Source organism: Chelon labrosus (assembly GCF_963514085.1).
Source record: "Chelon labrosus genome assembly, chromosome: 11".
Classification (NCBI taxonomy): domain Eukaryota; kingdom Metazoa; phylum Chordata; class Actinopteri; order Mugiliformes; family Mugilidae; genus Chelon; species Chelon labrosus.
In genome coordinates this window covers 11,140,134-11,159,915 of record NC_140344.1, presented here as the reverse complement: position 1 = coordinate 11,159,915, position 19,782 = coordinate 11,140,134, and the positions used below count along the sequence as shown (strand labels likewise).

The 19,782-nt window shown below is 40.0% G+C and overlaps 3 protein-coding genes across 6 annotated transcripts; 1 reads left to right on the top strand and 2 right to left on the bottom strand.

Moving 5' to 3' along the window:
- Positions 1-1,246: 1,246 nt before the first annotated feature.
- tnnt2d (troponin T2d, cardiac) lies at positions 1,247-4,507 on the top strand (the record flags this gene model as incomplete). The annotated part of the gene is made up of 8 exons (XM_084555099.1): positions 1,247-1,300; positions 1,393-1,509; positions 1,600-1,677; positions 1,774-1,884; positions 2,509-2,621; positions 2,759-2,849; positions 3,103-3,140; positions 4,158-4,507. The coding sequence occupies 8 exons, from the start codon at positions 1,247-1,249 to the stop codon at positions 4,201-4,203; spliced, it is 648 nt and encodes a 215-aa protein (XP_084411225.1). The 3' UTR covers positions 4,204-4,507.
- Positions 4,508-4,646: 139 nt separating this feature from the next.
- dnm1l (dynamin 1-like) lies at positions 4,647-15,892 on the bottom strand. 4 transcript variants are annotated; one of them, XM_084555095.1, is made up of 20 exons: positions 15,677-15,892; positions 13,592-13,736; positions 12,930-12,959; positions 12,240-12,286; positions 11,663-11,734; positions 11,445-11,531; positions 10,987-11,149; positions 10,709-10,829; positions 10,450-10,581; positions 10,098-10,304; positions 9,871-9,991; positions 9,631-9,786; positions 8,309-8,398; positions 8,125-8,217; positions 7,460-7,513; positions 7,186-7,257; positions 6,355-6,531; positions 5,977-6,086; positions 5,709-5,868; positions 4,647-5,059 (listed from the first exon to the last, which is right to left on the bottom strand). In XM_084555095.1, the coding sequence occupies exons 1-20, from the start codon at positions 15,776-15,778 to the stop codon at positions 5,003-5,005; spliced, it is 2,196 nt and encodes a 731-aa protein (XP_084411221.1). In that variant the 5' UTR covers positions 15,779-15,892; the 3' UTR covers positions 4,647-5,002. The 4 variants fall into 4 exon arrangements, with proteins under 4 accessions (XP_084411221.1, XP_084411222.1, XP_084411223.1 ...); XM_084555096.1 differs by lacking the exon at positions 12,930-12,959 and having other exon boundaries at positions 15,677-15,891; XM_084555097.1 differs by lacking the exon at positions 7,186-7,257 and having other exon boundaries at positions 15,677-15,890.
- A 477-nt stretch (positions 15,893-16,369) lies between these two features.
- Positions 16,370-19,709, bottom strand: dnajb9a (DnaJ heat shock protein family (Hsp40) member B9a). The gene is made up of 3 exons (XM_084555102.1): positions 19,436-19,709; positions 18,791-19,021; positions 16,370-18,592 (listed from the first exon to the last, which is right to left on the bottom strand). The coding sequence occupies exons 2-3, from the start codon at positions 19,005-19,007 to the stop codon at positions 18,162-18,164; spliced, it is 648 nt and encodes a 215-aa protein (XP_084411228.1). The 5' UTR covers positions 19,008-19,021; positions 19,436-19,709; the 3' UTR covers positions 16,370-18,161.
- Between the last annotated feature and the right edge of the window lie 73 nt (positions 19,710-19,782).

Genomic DNA, 19,782 nt, shown 5'->3' with positions numbered 1-19,782 from the left:
ACTGAATTATGCTGAGAAAATATTACTGATTTCTATTTAAGTTACTAACTGAAGTTTCTCCGCAATCCTGCTTCTGTGTAATGAATTTTATTATCATACTTTTAACCTTTTCACTGAATTGCTACTATATCTGTAATAATCTATATATTTATACTTTCAATCATCTGTAATAACATTCACCTCACACAATACGTTCAGTATTTGAAGAGCAATAACCATACATAGAAAAGAACCATTTTTATTAAGTTCAAAAACAACTTAATATTTCATACAGCTGTAAGAAATAACAGTATTTAACTTGCAGACGGCACTTTTAATTCTACATATTAGTTTATTAAGTAATCCGACCTGCAGCTCCACCACCTGTAAATCCAGTAATGAAATCCTTTTTTACAGCTTGCATCAGTAATCTGACACTCTGACAGAGGAGCTTTCATCACTATGGCACATTTTGGTTTTTGACCATAAAACACATTTGGCTCCTAATAAATGTTTTGGGTATAGCTCATATTGTGTGGCTACCACTGCTCCAGTAAAAGTTCAGAATAGCTTTTGCACAACCAGACATCTGGTCCGACGCTGACGCTCATTGTGTACTGTGTGAAGTGTCCTCCCTCTCTGCCGTGCTATTCAATGATCAGAAATATTTTCCAGTGTAAATATAGTCTAATAGGGATCCATTTTGCAGAGCTCGTCCTCAACAAAATGTCTGACACGGAAGAAGTCATGGAGGAGCAGTACGTAATCCCTTTTCTTCATATTATTAGTGCAACTCTTGTCCCTTATTGTTAATGATGCATTTTTTTCAACTATTGAACATTTGTTTAGTTGTGTATGACTGTATTTAACATTTTATTTTTTTCTATATTTTTTCTTTTGATGCCGCTGCTCTTCTGAAGGGAGGGAGAAGGTAAGGACACTGCATCTGCTGGTGCATTTGTAATTTAATTTCTACATATTTGAATGATTATGTTGAGGAGGCAGCAGGTCTAAAAACTATGACAATATAGTTTTTATCTAATTTCTAACATGTTTCTTTCACAGCCCTTTTCCTCAGCCTAATAACCTCCATCCTAAATACTTCCTTTACTTGTTAATTTATTCATAATGATGACTGTCTTTATCTTGTCCCAGATGAGTCAAAGCCCAAGCCTAAGTAAGTGTCTTAGACCCTCTTTAGTTCGACTGTGTAAACACCACTCAGGACAGATAAACTGAACCATAAACTGTTCATATCTGCAGGTTTATGACGAATATCGCCGCCCCAAAGATCCCTGATGGTGAAAAAGTCGACTTTGACGTGAGTCTGCCTCATTAAATGTCTCCGTCTGGATCTGATTAGACAAACAATACAATAATGTGCAACTTTGGTTTTGCTTTTCCTGACGGCAGGACATCCACAGGAAGCGTCAGGAGAAGGATCTGGCCGAGCTGCAGTCTCTGATTGAGGCTCACTTCATCCAGAGGAAGAAAGAGGAAGAAGAGCTTATCGCGCTTGTTAACAGAATTGTCAGTGCACCAGGTTACAGGGGAACCATTGTGTCTCTGTTTGGTCAGAATTCTCCGTAATCACATGAATGTTTGGTTCTGGGTATTTAGGAGAAGCGTCGCACTGAGAGAGCCGAGCAGCAAAGAGTCAGGGCTGAGAGGGAGAAGGAGAGGCAGGCTAGACTTGCGGTACGGCCTTCGGTTACATTATTAACTTATTTTGTCGTTGTAATACCAGACAACATGAAGTTTCTCCTCTAAGTGATTCACCCGTGGTGTCTACAGGAGGAGAAGGAGCGCAAGGAGATGGAGGAGCACCGTAAGAAGCATGATGATGACGCCAAGAAGAAGAAGGCACTCTCCAACATGACCCAGCAGTACAGTGCTGGACAGAAGGTCAATGAACTTCTTGTGGCTTATAGTATTTAAAATATAATGACCAAACAGACGTCAAGAACCCTACACGCAGAAATGTTCTTGCTTGGATCAATAAGTTTGGTTTCTATGGGTAAAAGTTACACGTGCAAGTGTCACAGGGTCAACAAAGACTCCTAAACAACATTTTCCAATTGAGTTGCGCCTACTGAGTTACAACTGTGTGTGAAGAGAGGGTTAACATATAGCATATAACAGGAAGAGGTTACACACTTACAGTGATGATACATCTACCAAAGTATTATTAAATACTTCAGATTCTTATTTGCAGATTAAATGACCCAATAATGAGGAATAATGAGGAAGTTCCATCATCGTCACCAACCACAACATTAAAATGCTACCTATACCTCCCATATCAGTACAAACAATACAGCAATACTATACAGTGTGTGTAGGAGCATGTTTTGTATTATGAATTTGACACTGTGCATTTTGATCATGCACTTTGTGGTAGTTTAACTTTCACTCCAATGAACAAATCGAAGTTCATTCCCTTTATCAGTCCTTTGAAGGACAATCAGCGTCATTCAAAAACAACAGTTTCCAGTTCTAATGTTTTCTTTCTTTGTGTGAGAAACACAGGGTGAGAGCAGAAGAGGAGCCAAGAAGCAAACTGAGAGGGAGAAGAAGAAGAAGATCCTGGCCGACCGCAGGAAGCCTCTCAACGTTGATCATCTGGCTGAAGATAAACTGAAGTATGACACAGCAGCAGGGCACACGTCTCAAAACACTGGCCGCTGTACTGCAGCGAATGTCTCATATTAACACAGCAATGAATCCCACCGCGTACGGGACTATTAATAATACATCTTTGACACGCGTTTGTGTTTAGGGAGAAGGCCAGCGAGCTGTGGCAGTGGCTGATGGGGCTGGAGGCTGAGAAGTTTGATCTGGGCGAGAAACTCAAAAGACAGAAATATGATGTAAGTCGTCTGATGCACAGGAGGAACTCGTCTATGTAATATATTCTGTAATATGTGATGTCCCTAATGGCAAAACAAGAGGAAGAACCTCCTCATTTATGATGGAAAGATGAACAGCGTACCTGAGAAATTCATCTTCACGGGTTAAAGTTAAAAAAATCTCAGATTCCTTCTGAAATAAGGTTTTTCTATACTACTACAATGTGTTATTCAATACTTTTTTAAATGCTTAGAGACTTTTGTGTCCTTGCAGATTAACCAGCTTCTTGCTCGGGTCCAGGACCACCAGAGGTAAGTACATGCTGACTTTGACTGAACCATCTCTTTTTGGATTATTTTCTATTATTGTTCAACACTTCATATATCAACCCATCCACTGAAATAAAAGTTACCATTGTGCTATATGCAACATGTTCTTTTTGGCATAGTCAAGAAGTCGATCAGTGATTAAAGAGAGCAAAACGGTTTATTTGAGTACATTCTTCTAAATGCTAAGACACAGCTAATGTAAATTAGCCATGACACTTGGTTCAGTTGTTCTCTTGCTCCATCTCTGTCGTTGCATGCGGTTGTTCTTGTAAATTTGCAGTGAAGGTCTGCACCTAGTCAGTGTTAGGGTAATACTGTACATTATGGTCAGCTGGATCATGAGAGATGGACTGAAATGTGTAATACCAATACAGCATTTACATAACATTATTTCAAAAACTACATTAAGTCATGACTTAGCTGAGAGCAGAAATAGAATTGTATTTGGGATATTATTAGGAACACAAATGATGTATCTTATACTTGTAATTTGAGACTCGGATCAGTTTTTTGATCCCTTAAAGGACCAGTTTGTAGGATTGAGGGAGATCTATTAACGGAATATAGTAATTATGTTTTTATTAGTGTATAAACACCTGCAACCAAAAATTCTTTATTGTTGTCTGCTTTCACTGAGGCCTTTATATCCACCGAGAGAGCAGGTCCTCTTCCACAGTCTGCCAGGTTGTGCCGCCATGTTTCTACAGTGGCCCTGAACAGATAAACCAGAGGGCCTTTCATAAGTTTTTCTCAGCCACTGTAGATTCTCCTTTACGCTTAAACATAGGACAGGTATTAAGTTTGCTGCAATCTAAATCTTCACCACTAGATGCCACTATATCCAACACACTGGTCCTTTAAAATGGCTGGATTTGATTTATTTGATTAAATCTGTGTTTTTACCATCAGTACTGTTGCACGTGCCAAAATGTTTCAGTCATTTGTTGGTTGAGTTATTAAGTGCTGTGACTGAACGTCTGCTTTTCCTGCTCCCTTTAGCGCCAAAGGTCGTGGCAAGGGCAAGATGGGCGGCCGGCTGAGGTAAAGCAGCTGTAGGACAGAGAAGAGGCAGACCGTGGCAGATGAGACTGACCCCAGTGTCCATCATGCATGTGTTCATTGTTCTGTTGTGTCGGTTTTCGTCAATTATCATGATATCAAAACAATAAATAAGTCATTACACTCACTCTGATGCCTTTCTGCAAAGTATACTGATTGTATGTTTCTGTAAATCTGTCCAACGTACATTATCCACAAGAACATTTTAATAGAAAAATTTAAAGCTGAACAGAAACAAATGTCTCAATGTTTGGTGTCTATATAAAAATAATATTATTATTATTATTATTATTATTATTATCAGGAAACAATAATGTGTAAAAATGTTTCTTTATCACAACAGAAGTTAAGTGCGCATTTCTTTGGAAAATTTGCAGCAGACATTTTATTATGCCCACAACTAATAAAGAGAGCGTCTACATGTGGTAATAACGGGGTTGTCATGTCTAGCTTTAATTCAAAATCTACAATAAGAGAAGACATTCCTCAGCAAGGCTCCACGTAGTGGTGATGCACAACATTATTTGTATATTTATTCTTTCAGTTACATTAAGAAAAATATAATTATCTAACACGTGTGATGCTGACAGACTGCAATGTTCTGCCCTTAATCCAAGTCCTTACTGTACATTAAAACTAAGTTTCGATATACACATATCCACACCAGTGCATTTTCAGGTTGTTCTCTACAGCCTGAGTAGCTGCAGGAGTCGGCTGGGGGGTTTCTTGGGAGGTGAGCGATAGTCCAGGAGGGATGACAACAGCTTGCTGAAGAGAGGCAGACCTCACCACATGTGGGTTTCTCTGATTTCTGCTATCACCTGGCTGGCTTTCTGCAACGCCTAGAAGACAGGAACGACAAAAGAATTAAACACTTAATGCCCGAAACACACTGTTACTGTTACAAAGCATCAATTTTAACAAGAACTTCCTAGACATCTTCCTAATTAAGAATTATTCATTATGACGGTGGACAAAATACATATTCCTCTCATGCAGCTCAGCAGGGAAACATTGTATCAGAAAAATAATTCGCCTTTCTGTTTCCCATGTTTAGCTGCAGTGGTAACACAAAGAGTGAATTTTGTAGCCTATCCATTTGATTTGACCAATTGAGACAAGTAAAGCTTGATAGTAGCTTAAAACCATCATCTGAATAAATATATATATTTTTTTAACAGAAACATAAACTCTAAGTCTCAGTGTCTTGAAAACTTTACTGGAATATGGGAAATCAATAAGGGAATACGGATTTGAACTGGATTTACTTTGTCGTGCTTGGAGAAACATTTTTTCTTCAAAATCAACCTTTTCTAAAGAATCATTTTTTGTTTTCAAAAGCCAACTCAAAATAAACTAATAAGCTCAATGCGATTATACTGACACATTTTTGCTTGTTTTAAAAATGTGAATCATGTGAGTATTTTGACAGCATGACTGACACAGGCTTTTGGTTCTGGTATCCATGGTAACACATAATGAGCCCGTCACCTTGAGCATGTCAGCGGCCTCGTTGCGTCTCTGAGCCATGTCCTCGGACTCCGTCAGCAGGTCGTTCAGCAAGGCCGTCTTGTACAGCTGTCCCACCAGCTCACTCTGCAGAGAGTCCTTCACGTGGTTCACCAGGAAGTGCATCACTGCCTTCGGTACACTGAGCCCAAACAACAATATATTAACATGGGATGTAAATCACCTAAGAGGGGAGCAGTAACGTCAGTGATTCAATATCAAACATCACCAAAGCTGATAACATATGTACCTGTCTTGGATGTTCTTCCGAACAATTAGGAAATACGACTTGATGAGTCTCTCAATGACCTCACAGTCCCTCTGCTCCCGAGCAGACAACTTCCTGGACACCGGAACAGGCTGCAAATGAAAAGGCATCATATCAGTCTGTTAATATGGCATAAGACCTGAGAATCAATACATAAGTAAAATTACTGAGCCCCATGGTGCCGTTTACTGTTTGCTAAAAAAGACATTTCTTACACTTCAGGGTGTCAGTGTCTACAACAGTAGAAGGAGAAGTCAGATGAGACCCCAACAACCCCTAAAACTGTTAACTGTGTCTCTGCTTCAAAGGAAACCACTACACTTTTGAACCCATGTAAACCAACAATGGCAGAGTACCCACCACATCTAGTAAGTTGACGGCGTGGCCCTTATGGGGGCTTGGAAGGAGAGGGGTCTGGGACATGCCCCTGTCAGCAGCAGCAGCAGCATCCTCCTTCCTCAACATGCCCCTCCAGTTGCCCATCCCGCTGTCAGTCTGCTCACTGGCAGAAGCACTCTGAGAGCCACTGGCTGCTGCCTGCAGAGAGAGAAAGGGAGAGAGATGATGATGAGGTGAGGATCTGTAAGGGATAAACAATCAAAAACCTGCAAGGCTTGGAAAATGGTGCAGGAAGTAAGAAAAATAAGTGAAATCAATAAAGTTAATAATAAAAAGCACACAGTGCACATTCATTAGAAAGGTTTTGATAGGTTTCAATGTCAGCATGCTGTATGACTTCTTTGACTTTGCAGCAGAGAAGTTTCAGGCTAGCATTCATTCCTTAACACTGAACAGGCAGAAATACAAAACATAGGCTGAGAATAGTACAATAGAGATCTCTTCAAGTAAAATGTTTCAGCTGGATAGAAGCCTGAATGTGACTGGTAATCGTATTGAATTTACCAGATTGACCAAAAACAAAGATCCTCATTAGTTTTTGTTTTTTTTAATCACAGTCACTATTGCTGTTGTGATATTAATAGTTCAGTCACAAAAGTCACATCTTGTTTATCAGACCAAGGCAAATAAAGTTTTCTAGTGTTTTATATGTGGCTTACTGAGTGACGGTCAAAGACCAGATCAGTGTTAGGATGGGTAAAAACTGATTCCCCCAAACCACTGCACTCAAATCCTGAAAAAAAAAAAGTGTTTGGGGGTGGGCAGAGGTCAGATAAGGGGACCGGGACACACCTTGAAGGCCTCGCCCTCAAGGGCAAGAGGGTCAGTGGGGGAGATAGTCTGCCCACCTGGGCCTTTAAAGGACTAAAGAAAGACACAAGGAAAAAAAAAAAAGAGTGGACAGAAATGGACAGGAGCTAAAAGCAGAGGTGTTGATGAGCTTTACATTCAGTAATGTGGAGAGAATAGCTCTAATAGATTTAAATATAGAAGAAGTCTACAGCTGGCCAAGTCTCCAGTGACAGCAGAAAGTCTGTTAAAGCATGTCACAAGTGGACTGGACTACCTTGTCTCTGGGCACAGCGGACGGCAGGTCTCTCATTCTGTTTCGTCTCTGTTCCTACAAAAACAAATATTTAACAAAGGAAGGAAGAGGAGCTGAGAAAACGCTTGCATGTTTCAGAAACAGCATAATTATTTATTTCATTAAACCATGTGGCTAGGATAAATATTTGAAAAGGCCATACACTGATCAGCCACAACATTAAAACCACTGACAGGAGAAGTAAATAACATTGACCATCTTGTGACAATTAAACATTCTGCTGGGAAACTTTTGGACCCCGCATCCATGTGGATGTTACTTAGACATGTACCACCCACCTAGACCAGACCAGACCAGACCAGGCACCCCCACCCCATAGCAATGACACTCCTTGATGGCAGCAGCCATCCCCAGCAGGATGCAGCCTGACACAGACCAACAAACAAAAATGGCTTGCAGCACAAGGTGTTGACCTGGCCTGCCAAATTCACTAGATCCCAAACTGATCAAGTATCTGTGGGACGATGCAGGGAGGTGGTCATAATCTTATGCCTGATTGGTGTATAAATGCTGTTTTTTCCAGTTGTGCTTGATAATATGAGTCATAATTTTGTGGCTGATCAGTGTATGTTGACAATTAAAAACTATCATCTCACTATTTGTGAGAGTAGAAGGTAATCTCTTACTTCCAGGTTATTGTTCATGATGCCACAGGCATCAGCAAAGTCGGGGTGTTTGGTGTTGATGTAGGAGAGCTCAATGGCAACAAGGTTATGAACCTGAAAAGACATTCAGAAAACAGACCGATCAAAAATGTGACCTCACAACCTCAAAAATGCTAAACGATATTTAGTGTGTACTGATCCTGACCATTTCATTTGTCACTGGGAGTCTCTTTCTGAGGAGAGAGGTGACCACTTCCACGATGGCATCATGAAGCTTCGGAAACCTCAGCAACTCCTGCAGAGATGAACAATCACCATAGTTAGAAGTTGACACTGCAGTCTTGTGTTTCTACTAGGGGTGGGACTTTAATGTGTTAACTGTGATTAATTAATTACAAAAAAAAATATCGCGTTTAAAAAATGAACGCATTGAATTGCAGTTTGCATTCCAAGCAACGCAGAACTTTTGTCAGTGCAAGATTTCACCGATTACACGGGTGCACACGTCAGAGCTCGGCTAACTGCTACCAAAATAAAGGAATTGGATGAAAGTATGTTGCTAGGACTGATGGAAGGCAAATTCATTTAACAAAACTACCTGATGGAAGCTTTGATAAAAGCGTGGTTTTGTGCAAATTGCGCAAAACAGAGTTTGCATACCACCGAAGCACTTAAACCCTACGGTGCCATCTAAATGCAAAGCAGGTTGCAGTGAACACGGAAATTGCCAGAGCCGTTAGGGCGGCGTGAACATGGGTGAAACTTTTAGGAGGCCGACTGTGTTGTAAGTAGCTGATATAGACATAGAGTCTACCTTACACGTTTAGAAAAGGGTTTTCCAGTTTTACATAGGTGGCTTCCTTTAACCTTCATTTCTACCATCTATCTTCTCTGACTAAAATCTGTACGTTGTTGTCCTCAAAGGAGTGTCCCTTGTCCTTCAGGTGTTCTCCCTCCACTCACACCTTTACTCTGAACACCATATTCTAATTGCAGGTTTGTATTGGGTCATTAATACACACTAGTGATATGAGTATCAATTGGGCGCCACCCACAGATGTCCCTGGTAAAAACCTAACTACCTATCAGTCATTTAGAACTGAAGTAGTCGACATATTCTAGGCAAATCGATGCATTAATGTAAAACGATGTAAAAACCTAAACTCATTTAGAAGTTAAGAAGACACAAGATGAAATGTGTGTAATCCAGCTGCCTTTGTTTTAGATTTACCTTTACCTGGATAACTGAGAACCATCACAGACGGTATTATTAAAGCTTAAATGAAGTTAAAGTTTGAAATGGGTTCATCATTCATTGACAGCATGTTAAAATGTGAAATATGTCAAATATGATTATATCTGAATAAAGTTTAAAAGGGAAAATGCTGTTTATTATTAAGTGATTAATCAAAGAATTAACTGACTTTCCAAAAAAATAGTCTACAGATAAACTGACTACTCATAAAAGTAATCGAATAATGAACAAATAATTGAATGTTGCAGCCCTAATTTGAGCGTGTTCCTCACCTGTGTGCTGTAGTTGCTGCAGTGTTGAATGATCCTTTGCATCTCCTCATGAACCAGCTCCACACAGCGCAGACTGGGCTCCTCCAGACGTTTGATCTGCCGCTTCACCAGCAACTCAAACGAAATCTCAGGCACAAACAAAGCAGGCCTCGGGCCCTGTCAAAGGCAAACGACATGTAGACCTTCAAAATGCAGCCCTTACGAGTGTGATTAAAACAGGAAGAGGTAGAGGAAACCCACCGTTGCATTTCTGATTGCTGTGAGCACATCGATGGTTGTCAGACCACCCAGAGGGTCGACTGATTCTAACGTGCGACCAAACGTCTCGTGAAATATATAACAGATTCTTGCTCCACCACACCTGAAACACAGAGGAGACCACTTACAGATCATTCAGGAGAGAACGATGCTAGCACCCCTCAGTGGTGTTCAGAGGTACATGCAGTCCTGAGGGTTGCGTAACTCACAGTTCAGCCGTCTCTATGTACTTGGCCGTGCCCTCTATGGTGTGGCAGTACTCTGCAGCAAACTTGGTGATGAGCTGCAGCAACGTGGAGCTCTTGTCGTCGACAGGCTCGCCGTAACTGTTAAGTAAAGACTGGTACTGCGCCGCCAGCACATTGATCCTCGTCTTCAGCTCAGGAAGACAGTCTCTGATGTGGTGCATGAGTAACCTACGAGGATATTCAAAGACAACCACTTTCACTTTCACTTCCATTTAAAAACAAAGAGGAAGATTTAGAAGCTACTGTCACGTTCACAAGTCAGAAAGGGAGTAAACGTCAATTACACACGGCCAGTAAGTGAATAGCATCAAACCTGTTCAACGTTCTTGAAAGATATTTGGTTCCATTTCTGTTTGCGAGGGAGGGATACTTCTTTTGTAGAAAGGCATACTCATCACGAATAGACTCTGCCACTGCCTTCTTCTGATTGATATCCAACTGACTCCTGAGAGAATACACAAACAATTCATGAGGATCTCTGTCTGTCTGTCGGTCTTAAAGGTTTAGTTTAGATATGTTAACCGCACTGCAGCATTCATTATTTGAGCATCGTATCAATCACAACAAATTACCTGTTAACTACTCCAATAATACCCAGTTTGACAGGAATGACCCTGCCCATCAAGACATCCATGGCATCTGTACCAGCATCCATCAGATCCAGCTTGGTCACCACGGCTAGAGTCCTCCTCCCTAAACGGAGAAAAACAGACACACACACACTGTTATAAAAACACTGCAGAGGAAAGAAATGCAAAGAGCACAGAACTGAAACAAAGGCATACGCTGATGAAGCATTAAAAGTTCAAAACACAGACGTGTAGAGAGAACAAACAGAGAGGGATTGTACCATCAGGGTCAACCTCCCGAGCCACCTTCAGCGCCTCTGAGGTTGCCATGTCTGTGTTGGCAGCAGTCACAGCCAGAATGATGGAGTTTGGGTTGGAGATGTACTTTAGAATCAGCTCTCTGATCTGGATCTCTATGTCTTTGGGCTGGTCTCCCACCGGTACCTGTTTTTATCAAATACACCATGACGGTTAATTCCTTTAAATGCTAATAAAAGACAATGCAAAGCGATTATGGACACAAGGCCCTTCAATTAAAGCATTCCTGTATTTATTGACAATTACAGAACATTTTTTCAGGCTTTTCTAAGCCATCTATAAAAATGACCTTGAGCATTATGATTAATCCTTAAAGGTAACCTGGACCCAGACAAGTGGATGGATAGAGTGAAGAAACAGAAATTAATTACTTTTCAAGACATACAGCAGGTTTAAATATGGGAAAGCGATGGAATCACACCTTTGTAATGCCAGGAAGGTCGACCAATGTGAGATTCACAACATGTGGCGAGAAGATTTTCAGGTGAATGGGTTCATCACTAATGCCCTAGAAAAGAAATAATAACAAACATTCTGTGAGGGTGGTGCTGACATTTTAAGATTACACAGCTCCTCTAACATTTCTTGTTTGGCAACTTTTCATGTTATCTCTTAAAAAGTGTGATTAGATTAGAATACCTTGTTGTTGCCTGAGATTCTTTCTGTTTCTGCTTCGATTTCTTGTCTGATCTCCTCGAAGTCTGTGTAGATCTGAAAGGGACGGTTTAACCATGAACCATGAATGGTAAGGATGTTAATGATAAGCAACATCAACACAACGTTTTGATATTCAGACAAGTAAGGGACAAAAAATATACACATGAGGAATTTACACGCTCAGTCTGTATAGTGTCATGAGACTATCAGGAGGATATCATAATTGTTTCTTTGTTCAAACATTGAGAGCTCAAGAGAAGCAATTTAAACTCTGAGGACATATACCTTACAGCCATAGAATTATTTTTAGCAGCTGAGAGGGTGTGTGTGTGTGTGCACCTGATCTTATTACAGGTTATACATGTTCTGGTTGTAACCCTAACACAAACTGAGAGAACACCCTACTGTAGCTAACCTAGAATAATTAACAATAATTAATCAATACAGGGCGTATTCAGCCTATTTTATGAAATATTCAGATGTTTTTATAGACAGTCCAGCAATGATTTAAACATCCAATCACACTTTTGCTGTGACTAAACAGTGTGGAGAACCTTACCTTGTTTTTGGTGTGTAGGAATTTTCCCCATTCCTCTCCATCGATGCCTGTGGAAATACAAAGTTGGGGACAGATGTTTCAGTTACTGATGATGTGACAGACGTGGCCTTTAGATCAGGGTTACTATTAATAAAATCCCCATGTGTAATGTCTCAACGGAAGATTATTGTTTTCTTTGGCAACGGCAGCATGGAAAAGTTCATCAACCCAAAAAAATAATATAATAATAATAATAATAATCAAGGCGGAATAACTGTTGATTTCATACAGCAGCAATGGTAGAAATTTATATAAATAAAAAACACAGAACCCTTGAAAGTTTCTAGTTGCAATAATCCACATTACAACAACCAACTTCACAAGGGTGGAGTCTGTTAGTCATCAGAGGAAGCTGAAATGTGAGGGGCTTGTTCATGTAGGTGTTTCTTTGTTTTATGTAAAACTAAGCACAAATTAGACAGGAATATGCCTCTCTTCTTCTAACTTCAGCTGACAGAGACCAGCCTACATGGAGGAAAGCGCAGGCGCGGAATAAATGAAGCCATGTGATTTGTCAGCTTTAGAAAAGCAACACAAACACACGGCGAGATGGGGAAGAATGGGCAAGGGAGACTGGCAAGGAGGGTGGCGGGTGGGAGGGCGGGTTGGCTTATGTAACGTACAAATACAAAAAGACAAAGAAAAGGAGACCTCTGCAAAGTCGTCCATTTTTCTTGGATTCTGTGGTTAAAGAGAGATGACAGGAGACAAAAGGGGTTAGCCTGGCTATCTGGAGCTCCTGCATGAGACTCTGCAGCAGTGCAGAGTCACCCTGAGGTCATTTCCAGAGGACAGCATCAAATACACGCAGGATCTTGGCAAAGGATCACTGAGAACTGGACGATATCATGATACCGAGCTGAAATAATGCCCCTTCATCAATACAACGCCATTATACAGTCATGAATTAAGAACACTGTAAAAGCAGAGAAGTCTAATGATAATGGATTTAATATATATGTTGTAAAAGTTATGTACTTGAAAGTGAAACATACTGCACAACTGCCACTGCTAAATTTAAATTCTTTTTCCAGTCTGCTGGTCTGAAACTGGAGAGTTTCACAAACTTTGGTGAGGAAGTCTGCAAACAATTCTGTTCAGTCCTACATTTCTTGATAGGATTCCAGCAAAAACACCAACGTGTTTCATCCACAACATCAATATCAGTAAAAATGTGGTACTGGTCAGACTGTAATGCATATGTGTTTTGTTGTGTTTATATGTAAAGTATTCACTGTGATATTGTTAATATCTAACTTCATGACAATCAAACCACACTACAGACACAGAGGAAGAGGAGACGGTGATGTTACCATTTTCTTCACTGGTTTTCCTGCGGTCCTCCGGGTCGATGTGCACCAGCTGTAGGATGAGGGGCCGCCTTGTGACGACGCCAGTTCCACGTGGCAGGAGGTCCCGGCCAACCAGGCTCTCTAATACAGAACTCTTCCCACTACTCTGTACGTAACAAGGACGTAAACAAAAGGCAACGAATGACGCGGGAATGAATCACTATCTTACCGGAAAAACCCGTCCTCCCAACAAGCAGATACAGGGCCATGTCAAGGCTGATATGTCAACGTTGACATGGCCCTTCTGTATTACTTATTCAAATCTTCACGTCCATTCCCTAGGTGGCAGAGAGAGCTCAAATAGACAAAGCATAAGCAAATTCAAAAAACGTCTTCATCAGTTTGACCACACATGCAATGAAAAAATCTCACAACGCCAGCAAATACTCACAACACCAACTAATACTGAAATGCCGCACAAGGAGCACAAATGACAACCGGAATGTTTCCGGGACCTCAAAAGGTGCCGTGGAAGGATTGGAATATATCTTTAAAATATGTTTAATGGCAAATTAATTGTGTATTTTGAAAATGTATTTATATAGCTACATACCATACAGCTAATAATAGGTGGCAAATACGGAATCATGCAACCAGGATGTTAAAACACAAGCAAATGTCAACAACTCGAAAAATCATAAAGCTCTGAACAGCAAGAACATCCACGGAGTTCCCTTCAAACATTTTTACAGTCGTTTATGATACTTGATTTGTTTCCTGCATTTGCTGGTTTGCAAGTATTCTCAGTCCATGTGTTGACAAACCATTACAGACGTTTTCTTGATATGACGGTGTTTTGTCCGTTCCAGTGCGTTCTATGAGGTCGCAGTGCGTTGAGATCTCATGGCCGCTGTAATACCCACTGAACAAACAGAGACCGTAACTCATTTGAACAAAGAAACTAGAGTCTAAATTTAGCTCCTCAATTTGGGTTTTGAAAAAAGTCACTGCTATGCAGGTTGCACTTTAGAGTGGCCTACAAACTATCAGAGTCTGCAGTGCTTACAGGTAGCACACAAAACCTCTTTTAACTCGTGTACAATGCTCATTCACAAGTACTATGGGAAGTTTGTGGAATAGGTAATGAGATCTGGTGAACTGAAATACCTCATTTAGATTACCTGGCTAGCAGACTCCTCTTTAATGGGTAGGTACTTATTTCCTTGGAAGGAGATAAGGGCTAAAAAGATTAATCAATAGCAGTAAGCTTATTGTTGTTGTCTAGTATGTGACTATATTAGGGCATAGATAACCAGTGAATAATATTTAACACCTAGCCCAGGGTGTAGCTGACCTCAAATTGAGGTCTACACAGAGCGCTGGCAAACACGACAAATAAGGCATTTAAGGCATTTAAGGCATCCTTTTACTCTCCTTGTCTTACTCTAACAGCCTGGGACGCATGCCAAAACGTCTGAGACAGTCACATCCTATTAGCCGACCAGGGAAAGTAAACGTGTTACACAAAACCGGCCACTTTAAACCAATTAAGGTATAGCGTGTACACAAGGTGGGCAGGGGAAGACTGTGTAGGGCGTTAGCTAAACGATAAGTAAATTTTCACAGATGTTGAAATGCAGTGTTAAATTGCACAAGGACATATTTGTAACAGCCTATTCACTCATTTTTAACTAACAAGACTACATGTCTCCAATAATAGACTAAACGTCACTAAACCGGTGACAAAAAAAATTATTTCTAGCTAGATGTACTTCATAAGTATTCTGTGTGTGCTATTTAAGACACAAATCAAATCAAAGAAAAACAGCACCTCATTTCATTTTTTGATAGTGGCCAGAAGGCTAAAGCATGCTGTTAACGGTTCCTGTCAACTGTCATCCAAAACACGAGTCTAAAGCTAACCTGTTTGCTATGGCAGTTAACTAAAAAAAGCTAAACCAACGTATAAAATCAGTATAAACACTTATGACCACTGTAGCTGGACGAAACTGAAAGAAAAACCGCGGTGAAGATCAGATAAACAGCCAAAACAATAAGTTGTCGCAGGCTAACCAACTAGCATTTAAGCAAAGTGACGTTCCTCACCTGAGTTCCCACCACAACTATCTGCGGCAGTTGAATTATATCTGCGCCGACTGTGTTAAATACGTCTTGCAGCTTGTTTATAACAGGTATGAGGGCCTCCATTTGCTCCGCTGGTGATCCCGACCCGTCAAATAGGCAACTTTCTGGGCCGCACACACGGATACAAAGTCATTCAATGTCCCTCAGCTAAAGCTACTGGCGTCTCTCTGGATCCGCCGACAACTGCGCAGACAGTTGCGCCATGCATTATGGGAGTTGGAGTTCAGAGGAGTCCCGCTCAACAGGGCTTCATTCGAGATTCGAATTTTGCCGAACTACATTTCCTGATTGAGACGTCATCAGCTGCGCCGCACCAATTAAAAAACAGATTATTATTTTTTTCCCCAACGCAACAGTAACTAAGGTGAATACCAAAATATTTATGTGAAACATGTTATGCAAGTAATGTGAACATGAACACTAATAGTATAACCTTCTCTCAAGGCCTTCTAGCTTCGGATGACTTTGCTGTACATCATTTGAGCAAAATGTTATATTTGGGAAACCATCTTCTGTTTATATTATTCTGATTTATACTTTAGCATAACCAGAATTGTGTTTTTAGGTAAATTTCTCTGTCTGTCTATCCTTAAATGCCAAGCATCCAGTTGAGTTTTATCCAAATCGTAAATAAACACAGTCTATTTGACAATATACACATGCACTGTCTATTTTATTTACAAAAAAAAAGGTGCTATTCACTATTTACAACATCAATGTTTGAAATAAGTATTGCACAGAACAGTGTCAATTGTAATTAGTTTTTACAAGAACAAGGTAACAGAGAACATGACAGGAAAAGTAATTTAACTTCTTATGATTTCATCAACTGATCAGCACTGTTGAATAACTGACACCTGATTCAGAGAATCTGCTGAGCATGGATGCTTTAATACAGCACTTCTTAAAGATTGTACTACTGCAGTACACTTAAACAAAAATATATGTGCAGTTGTTCACACTTCCCTCATTTAAAAAAAAAAAAAGTACAAAGCCAAGTAACTAGTCAAATGAATCCTGAAACCTCCAGTGCATGCTGTAGTGCCCTGTAGTGAGTGAGCCTACATTCTTTGTAGTTTGTCTGACATGCCAGTCAAAAGTGACTACCTTTATTGATTTTTTTGGGTTGAATTTAGAGCATAATACCTGTAAATTTTGATTTGCACGCTCTTTTCCCTATTAAAAAATCTATCACATCTAGTATTAACCAGCACTATGAGCTACACAAATAACAGAAATGGCACATAAAAATAGGACCTGTACTCGATAAAAGAAGAAATCATATTAGGTTAAATGATGCAACTTTTTTCAGTGACGAAAAAGCATTTGAGGTCAGATCAACAGAAGGCAACTATTGGAGCAGAAGCTACAGAATATGTGATCAAATTTCAACTCTGCCAAACCACAAAATATGTAGTAACTCATTCCTGTGAAGTTGTGCAGTGTACTATTTTGAACAAGTTGTCATTTGTTGAGGCTACATCAGACAATTATTGATTACATTTGAGGCAGCAGTGTCTGATTTTCCGTTGTATTGTGTAGGTTTTCAGTATGTGATGTACTTCAAAATTTGCCAGTACAACAAAGTACAACTTCCCTCAAATAATCCAAGACCACATAACATTATAGGCTTCAAACTGTATTCATTTCAAGTCTGTGTTCTGCTCAGCTCTGTAAATCTAGGCTACTACCGCTAATAGTCACAGTCACAGAGATTCCTCTATTACTTATACTTCTTTTCTACTTAATATATATTTACGATTCTTTACATTTGCAATGCTTGTGATTTAACCACAAATGCTAAAATACTTAAGTGTTTAAAAATGCTTTAAGCAGAGTAGATTACATGATTATGACAAAAAGACAAGAGTACAAATTCAAAGCACAAGTGAAACAAACCAACACGTGTGGGGTGTGGGGTCACAGGTTTTTGTTGACATTGCTGCCCATTTGACAACCATAAGCAAAAGTCCAGAGGCTGCTATTGTTTCTGCCTATAGCTGTGACTTACAATAGCAACGCCTATAGAAACACACTTAAAACAGTACAAAAAGCAGTGTGGTAGGAAGCCTAGTGGTGATCGCTGTGTAGCTTTTTTTTTTTTTTTCTTTTTTAAATAATGGCAACATTAATAATGTTTTCAAATTCTATTATTAAAAGAAGGTGCTTGAACAAACACTGATAAAATTCTCCCAAACAGCTTATTTCATTAATAAGTCAAAAAATAATAACTAGTACATTCGTTTAGTTTATGAGCACACACAGGAAATAGCTTGAAATAAACTTAGCTTATTTGAACTTAGAAATAAGCTGCATAAACTGTCAGTGCTTGTCATTCTGTGTAAGCTCTCAAGGTCACTGTTCAAATTTCATACACTTTCAGCCAACTGGCTTTCCGCTACTTAAATGGTATCTTTTAAGGCAAATTTGAAGTCACAAAGCCTTTTTAAGTTGAAGTGCAATCTGTGTATGTAGTCACCATATTTCCTCTGCGTTGTGTTACCGTCCTGCAGTGTTGTTTAGATGCACCATGAAACTTGTTGTCAGTCTGTTTGGCGTTTTTGTCAAAAGTGAACATCCTCTCGATGTCATCAAACATGTCATCGAAGACACCTGATCCAAAACCACCTTGAAAATGTCTCTTATGTCTGCTGTGGGATTCCTTGTGGAACCTGGAGTGTTCATCGAAGTGCCTTCGGTGACGGGCATGCCTGTTCTGGCTGTAGATGTCAAAGTCTTTAAATATGTCGTCAAAGTTGAAGCTGAAAGGTTGGTGGGCGCCCTGTCTATGTCTGCCGTCCCCAGTGAAGTACGCCGAAGTGTCACCAAACTGGTCATACTCTCTTCTTCTGGTCTCATCAGATAAAATTTCATAAGCTGTAGATGACAAGGAAATACATGAATCAGACAGTACTGGAGTGCTGCACCATTAACTGGAAACTACATAAAATTAAATAGCTAAAAATATCCATCTCATTATTTTTTAGCAGGTAAGAAGGTTGCATTAAAAAGTCTGTGCATTTAGACAACTACAAAATACCCCAAACAATCCCAAAAGGAACAAATAACTTGTACCTTCAGCAATTTCCCTGAATCTAACTTCAGCGTCCGGGCTCTTGTTCTTGTCAGGGTGATATTTCATTGCAAGCTTGTGGAAAGCCTTTTTGATCTGGCGCTCAGTGGCAGCTTTGGGCACTCCCAGTATATCATAGTAGTCCTTCTTGGCAAGTATCAGCTCTGTTATCATGAGGATGCACACTGCAAACGTTACCACAGACTGTGCTGTTGCCATGGCTCCAGGGTCCCCTGTACGCAAGAGAGAAAACAATGAATGAATGAGTTATGTGTTATACGGCAACAAGTGAATGTAACATTAAACATCATCACAGGTAGAGAAGAATCCCAAAGAATAACTGATGTTGAAATTAAGAAAGCAACAGATTAATACATTGTCCTAGCTTACTTGGAAGACATAGCCATAGATTTTAGATAACTAAAAACTACAATTCGTAAACTACATTGGGTTGGTTTAGCCTACAATCGGCGAGGGAAATTCTGAATAAGTTAATGGTAACAAAGTACAACGTTGCAGACCACATGTATCATCATCCAGGTGTTATCAATCGCTGTGTGACATCAACCTCTCATAATATTAGCTAACGGTGGCTAACACAAGCTACAGTCCGCACAGCCTCCCTCGTTCAGGATCACATCACCTACCCTTTGGGGGGCAAAACTGTTATTGCCGCTGAGCACAAACTGCCTATTATCTATTTAACCAACGCCAAACATGGTAGTGTTAACTTATTAGTACTATCGGTGGGTAGCGGTCAGAATTAAAAAGAAGATGAGAATTTCCATTTCTTCTTCGCTAGTTTTAGTGTAGCATGCACTTCTTCTTCGCTAGTTTTGTATTTGGCAAGTTACAAACGACGACCTGGTGCGTTACCGCCACCATCTGGTATATTTTGTGAATCCGCACGCGTTTAGACTGCAATATTCATAACACCAGTTACTTGAGGAGGCTTTCACTAAGTCGTTAATTCAGTATTATAATATAGATTGTA

Bases quoted from the DNA above. Each gene is read 5' to 3' on its own strand.
- dnajb9a (XM_084555102.1), bottom strand. From the start codon at position 19,007: ATGGCAACAGCACAGTCTGTGGTAACGTTTGCAGTGTGCATCCTCATG. The intron at 18,593-18,790 runs GTACAAGTTATT...TGTCATCTACAG, and splicing joins ATTCAGGGAAATTGCTGAAG to CTTATGAAATTTTATCTGAT.
- dnm1l (XM_084555095.1), bottom strand. From the start codon at position 15,778: ATGGAGGCCCTCATACCTGTTATAAACAAGCTGCAAGACGTATTTAAC. The intron at 10,582-10,708 runs GTAATTTGTTGT...GTATTCTCTCAG, and splicing joins ATTATTGGAGTAGTTAACAG to GAGTCAGTTGGATATCAATC. The intron at 10,305-10,449 runs GTTTGATGCTAT...ATATCCTCGTAG, and splicing joins CTTTCAAGAACGTTGAACAG to GTTACTCATGCACCACATCA.